We start from the raw sequence: 6,000 nt of genomic DNA, 5'->3' as shown, positions 1-6,000 counted from the left end.
TATTTTTTTATTGATGGGGAAAGTAATAACCCCCCCTTTTTTTTACAAAATCAATAGGAATCTTTCGTATATTTCGTATATATATATATTTATTTTATTATTAAATGATATTTTTTACTCATATGGTTTTAAAATCATGTGTATCTTCTTATAATAAAAATGTTAAACCATTGATCATTAATTTTTAACATAATAATTTTAATAGTTTTAGTCATTTATTGTCGTTTTTAAAAATTCAAAATATAACATATACGAAAAAATCTAAATTTTACTTTTATAGCTAATTTGATTGTTTAATTTATTTTAATAATATAAAATTAAACAAAAATGATGGAGGAGATATAAATTGTTATCAAATCTTTATTATTAAAATCATTAATTGTCATATATATATATTAGTCATTTATGGTAATTCAGTAGGTTTGATTTAAGGAAAGAAAATAACATATCATATCATTATATCATATAGTTTGACCAACTTATGTATTTAACAACATATAAAAATCGAATGTGGACCTACTTATTTTTCAATTGAATGTAATTGACTACCTAATTGAGTGTCACCTATGCATTGGGACTTATTTTAATTAATACAAAATTGAGGTTACATCTTTTAAAATGTTCATCAATTAATATACAGGGTATGTATGCAAGGTTAGCACTATCATTCGCAACGATGAGTCATAGCACTGATGATTCAGCCGATATGAAACCCTTAATGTATTCAGCCGATTTTAAATAAGACATGTGATACATAATCATCAATATACATTGCTTCTTCTCTACTGTATGGTCCCGTTATTCGCAATAATATTTCAAAGAAAGAGACTTTTGTCCAACAACTAAACATATGGTTGAAAAGTGTTTAATTTCCTTTTTGAAAATTGCGATCTGTATTGTTTTTAACTAAAATTTCAAAATGCGATCGGTATTGATCAGTAAAAGAGGTTAATAATATTTTACAAGTGGATGTGGTTTCAACGTGATTACATGAGGTATTCTGAATAATCATGTTTATTCACTATGTCAAATGTTTACTTTTCAAGTGCCTGTGCTCCAGTTTTACGTTGTCAGGTTCTGAAAACACGATTTTCCAGCTTTTTATATTTGGTATAGACTATGAATGGGCTTATATAAATACAATGAAAAGTTGAAAACGAGACGATCACTATGAATTAGCTTTTTTTGTTTATTGTTGACAATGTGGAGTTCATCCAACCTATGAGATTTATACAATCTCGTTCTTCTGAACTCATGGTGTTTGAGACCATGAATTTTGTTTCATTTTAACTATATTGAAATAGAATACTTGTAAATTAGTTATATATAGTAGACAATATATTGGCATATCATTTCGTGTAAATACATCTATGTATTGTACAAAAAGAGGCAAAAAAAAACTATATTATTAAGTCTGTTCATTCAAGTGTCATTTTAATTTGAAGATTGTATCCTAAGATTAATGTAACTGAGGAAAGACTTCAGTAGGAGACCACAGCTAAACACGTGATGATAACGTGTTATCTTTTGGTCTCTCCCATATAGCTCTTAACTAATTAATTAATGAGTTGCAAACCATCGCACGGCGCCGACATTCGTTCTCCATCTCCCTAACTTCAAAAGTCAATAAGAAAAAAAATGAAATATTGTCGGCATCTATCCACAACTCTACAAAAACGTGTCTTATTATGTTTTTTTTTTCCATCCAATTAGCTCAACATGCAAAGTATATTAGGTCGAACTAGAAATTCAATTAAAAAAATACAGTGAATCAAAAAAATACCGTCTCATTAATTGTTTCACGTTTCATTTCGGTTTATTTTCCTGTATTTATACCCCTACTCGTCCTCGCTTCCTTCTACCATCTAAAACTTTCATTCTTCCCTTTACATCTCTTTTCTTGAGTGTCTTCTAATACAACACAATTCACAAAAGAAAAAAAATGGTTGCAAGCTGGCCAGAGCCGATTGTTTCCGTTCAAACCTTGTCCCAAGCCGGCATATCCACCGTCCCAAACCGCTATGTTAAACCGGTTCATCAGAGACCGGTCTACAACTCCGACCAATCCGGTCTTGACATGGAAGTACCCGTGCTAGACATGAGAGACGTGTGGAGGAAGCCGGAGGGGCTGAGGCGCGTGAGGAATGCGTGTGAGGAGTGGGGTTTCTTCCAAGTGGTGAACCATGGTGTAGACCATGCGCTGATGGAGAGTGTGAGGGGAGCGTGGCGAGAGTTCTTTGATTTACCCGTAGAGGTGAAACGAAAGTACGCAAACTCACCAGACACATATGAAGGCTATGGAAGCAGGGTTGGGGTTGTGAAAGATGCTAAGTTAGATTGGAGTGATTATTTCTTTCTCAATTACTTGCCTTCTTCCATTAGAAACCCTTCCAAGTGGCCATCTCAGCCTCCTAAGATAAGGTATTTAGTATATACATATGCAGAATACCAATCAAACCTGTTATTCTATATACGTCCATGACATAAGTTTCTTGACATCTGCGTCTAAGGTATAGGTGTAGTTGATATATGTACATTATAATTCTCATGTGTTTATGTTCTTAAAGAAACCCTCTACTTAAAAAAGATATGTTTACTAAGTGGATGTTTGCATGGGGACACACGTTTCGTGTGTGTGTTTTGATTTATAGCTGTTGATGCATCTTGATTACGTGAAGTACAACTTGTAAATACGTACACACATGGCCGTCTGGTCAATATGTTTATTTAGGCACGTGTCCATGTATGAACACGTTTCATGTGGTCACACACCACATGAATCATGACTATTACATATATACATATAAGAGATACATAACATTCGCAATTAACTTTGTATTGTGTGTTAATTGTCTTAAAACTTTTAACGATTGTTTTTCTCTCTTATTTTTAGTGACTGTAAGATCACAAAATTTAGTAGTAAACATATTTCACAAACAATTTGTCTACAATCAAGCAGTACACGTATTATATTAATATTAAAAACATACTTTTTCACCGATGCAGAGAATTGATCGAAGAGTACGGAGAAGAAGTGAGAAAACTGTGTGAGAGGCTAGTGGAGACATTGTCAGAGAGTTTAGGTTTAGAACCAAACCATCTCATGAAGGCCTTTGGAGGAGAAGACAAAGTTGGAGCTAATCTGAGAGCAAACTTTTACCCAAAATGCCCTCAGCCACACCTAACTTTAGGTCTCTCTTCTCATTCTGACCCGGGTGGCATCACCATTGTCCTCCCCGACGAGGAGGTCGCTGGCCTCCAGGTCCGTCGTGGTGACTGCTGGGTCACCATTAAATCCGTGCCCAATGCTTTGATCGTTAACATTGGAGATCAAGTTCAGGTACTGGTTCTTAATTATATTTTACCTTTTTGAACATTTTAAACTACTGATAACCTGGAGAACAAAATAGACATCGCCATATATATGGTTTTAGAGACTTTATTGTTCATTTACATATAATACTGAAACTCTACATGGAGCATGCAAAATAAAATTTAAAGCCCTAGATCTGTCGTAGCAAAAACCAATAAGATTTTATGTCCTAGGCTCATATGTTATATAGAAAGTCTCCATTCTGCGGAATATATAAAAGTAATAGTGTTTCTATAACGATATTATTTTTAGCAAATTCATATAACCAAACAATATGTTGGGATCAAATTGTAGATACTTAGCAACGGAATTTACAAAAGCGTGGAGCATCAGGTGGTCGTTAATTCCGGTATGGATCGAGTCTCCTTGGCACTCTTCTACAACCCGAGAAGTGATATCCCGATCGGACCGGTTAAAGCACTATTAACCAAAGACCGACCTGCTCTTTATAAACCGATCAGGTTCGACGAGTACCGCCTTCTGATTCGACAAAAGGGTCCTAGTGGGAAAAACCAAGTTGATTCACTGTTGGCAAGCACATGAGAATTGAGATATATCCCGAGAAAAGTCAGTTACTCCTACGTACTTATATAATCGTACCTAAATAATATGTAAACTGTAACCTTACACTATGTAAGAAAGAATAATCTCATGATGATTGGCATCAAACCATATCTGTTCATGTTTACTTTTTAATAGTTTGTTTAGCGTATTGTGTTAGCACAAAGAGTACGGAAAGTATTCTTGATCTTTCCTGAGGCTGGATATGCATACTCATAGTTGGTTCATTGATAAGAAAAGTATTAAAAACTGCCCTACTCATCTTTCAGTAGTTTAAGCTTATTCAAGTCAAACATTCAAAAACGATGCGCTGATCGTACATAAGTTTTTTTTAATATTCTTTTACTGTAAAGCCATGAATCATATTAAAGGTTTAAAATTAAATAGTTAGATTTAAAAGGAAAAACAAAATTTTAAATAGAGAAAAACAATTATAGGACATGAGAACAACAAAAAAAAACAATTTTTTTGAATAGTTTACATATCTTAGCTTCAGGTCTCTCTCATAATAGGCTTTCTATTATAAATGTGCAAAATGTTTTATAAAATTTATCTTGACTATATAAAATATCATTAATATAATTAAGTCAACCAATAAAATGTAATACATGTATGTAACTGAAAAATATTAAATTAAATTTTGTCTAATATATTGAAAACTTAATTTCTTATAAAAACCATTTTAGTTAAACATTAAACAAAGTGAAACATAAAAAAAGAAAAATTAGTTGCAAACTGCCGTAGGGTGCGGAAATTTGTTCTCCATCTCCTCAATTTCTAAGAGCAATATTAATGGAATAGTGACATAGTCTCTTAAGTTAGTATTTCATCTGACTAATATTAGTATAATTTTACGGCAATTTTCTCAGATAACATTTTTTAAGTTTTTGTCACAAAATAGCTCTCAAGAAAGAAAATAACCAAAATAATCCATTTTTATTTTGAAAAATTTAATATTTATTTTTTATTTTAAAAAATTTGAAACTCTATCCCCAAAACTCCACCCCTTAACTCTAAACCCTAAGTCTAAATTAGTTAACCCTATATTTTTACTTTTTAAAAAAACTTATTTTGGTCATTTCATGAAGGACTATTTTTGTGACAAAAACTTAAAAATGGTTATCCTAGAAAATTTCTCTAATTTTATTACGTAATTAAATTTAAATATAAAAATATGACGAGTAATATATATATATATATATATATATATATATATATTTTTTTTTTTTGTAACTGAAAAAAACAATTATAGATAGATTGACGAGTAATATATTGATACATGTATTTTGGTTATTTACCAATGTTGGAGATGTTTATCAAAGAAGAACATTCCTTCTATTTTCTACATTTTTTCTTTTTGAGAGAGTACTAAAAAAACCCCAATGCATGTAGTAAAGTCACCAAAGAAACATTTTTTTGGGCAAATACAAATAATCCACAAGTTTAAAACGTGTCTAGTTTATGTTTGTCAGTTGTCATTCAACTAGCTCAACATGCAAAGTTTATTAAGTCGACTTCAAAATGATCAATAAAGAAAAGGTAGAATATGTTGGTCAAAGAATATCGTACGTGTCGTATTATGCTTATCATCCACTGGTCCAAGTAAAGTTGCATGAAATGTTTACTGTGTAAACCTCAAATTCAATAAAGAAAATGTAAAAAAAGTAAAAGGATATCACCGTATCATTAATTGTTTAACATAGTACCAGTCCAAACTTCTACTATGTTGTTGAAAATAGACTGAAAATATTTGTGTTTTTAAAGGCTGTATACACTTTTGCTTTCTTCCAGGGCCGGGCACTGATCCCACCCGTCCTCGCTTCCTCCATCGTAAACATTTCAAACTTTTAAGCTTATATATATATATCTCCTTGAAGAAAGGATTCAATATCATCGGCCACAAAAGATCATTAGACGAACCCATAATCAAAACTCTTCCTAATCAATCATTTGTAACCAATGATACGGATAAGGAAGAGTTTATGGTTAACGAAGTTGAAATAAGTAACAACATTATGACAATCAATTTCATGTGCCATTTTGTTTTCATGTTTTAAAAGCTAGCT

General features: G+C 31.9%; 1 protein-coding gene across 1 annotated transcript; it reads left to right on the top strand.

The window, feature by feature from the left end:
- Window positions 1-1,877: 1,877 nt before the first annotated feature.
- Window positions 1,878-4,182, top strand: LOC106340497 (protein SRG1). Its single transcript, XM_013779368.1, has 3 exons — window positions 1,878-2,421; window positions 3,007-3,340; window positions 3,668-4,182. Exons 1-3 carry the CDS (start codon window positions 1,943-1,945, stop codon window positions 3,914-3,916), a joined length of 1,062 nt encoding a protein of 353 aa, XP_013634822.1. The 5' UTR covers window positions 1,878-1,942; the 3' UTR covers window positions 3,917-4,182.
- Window positions 4,183-6,000: the final 1,818 nt, after the last annotated feature.

The sequence above is a fragment of the Brassica oleracea genome, chromosome C4 (genome assembly GCF_000695525.1).
Source record: "Brassica oleracea var. oleracea cultivar TO1000 chromosome C4, BOL, whole genome shotgun sequence".
Taxonomy (NCBI): Eukaryota; Viridiplantae; Streptophyta; class Magnoliopsida; order Brassicales; family Brassicaceae; genus Brassica; species Brassica oleracea.
This window is presented reverse-complemented; position numbering and strand designations above follow the sequence as displayed.

What these genes read in the sequence shown, in the direction of transcription:
- LOC106340497 (XM_013779368.1), top strand. Translation starts at nt 1,943, where the DNA reads ATGGTTGCAAGCTGGCCAGAGCCGATTGTTTCCGTTCAAACCTTGTCC. An exon ending in TCTCAGCCTCCTAAGATAAG is followed by an intron (nt 2,422 to 3,006) that starts GTATTTAGTATA and finishes TCACCGATGCAG; the next exon opens with AGAATTGATCGAAGAGTACG. An exon ending in ACATTGGAGATCAAGTTCAG is followed by an intron (nt 3,341 to 3,667) that starts GTACTGGTTCTT and finishes ATCAAATTGTAG; the next exon opens with ATACTTAGCAACGGAATTTA.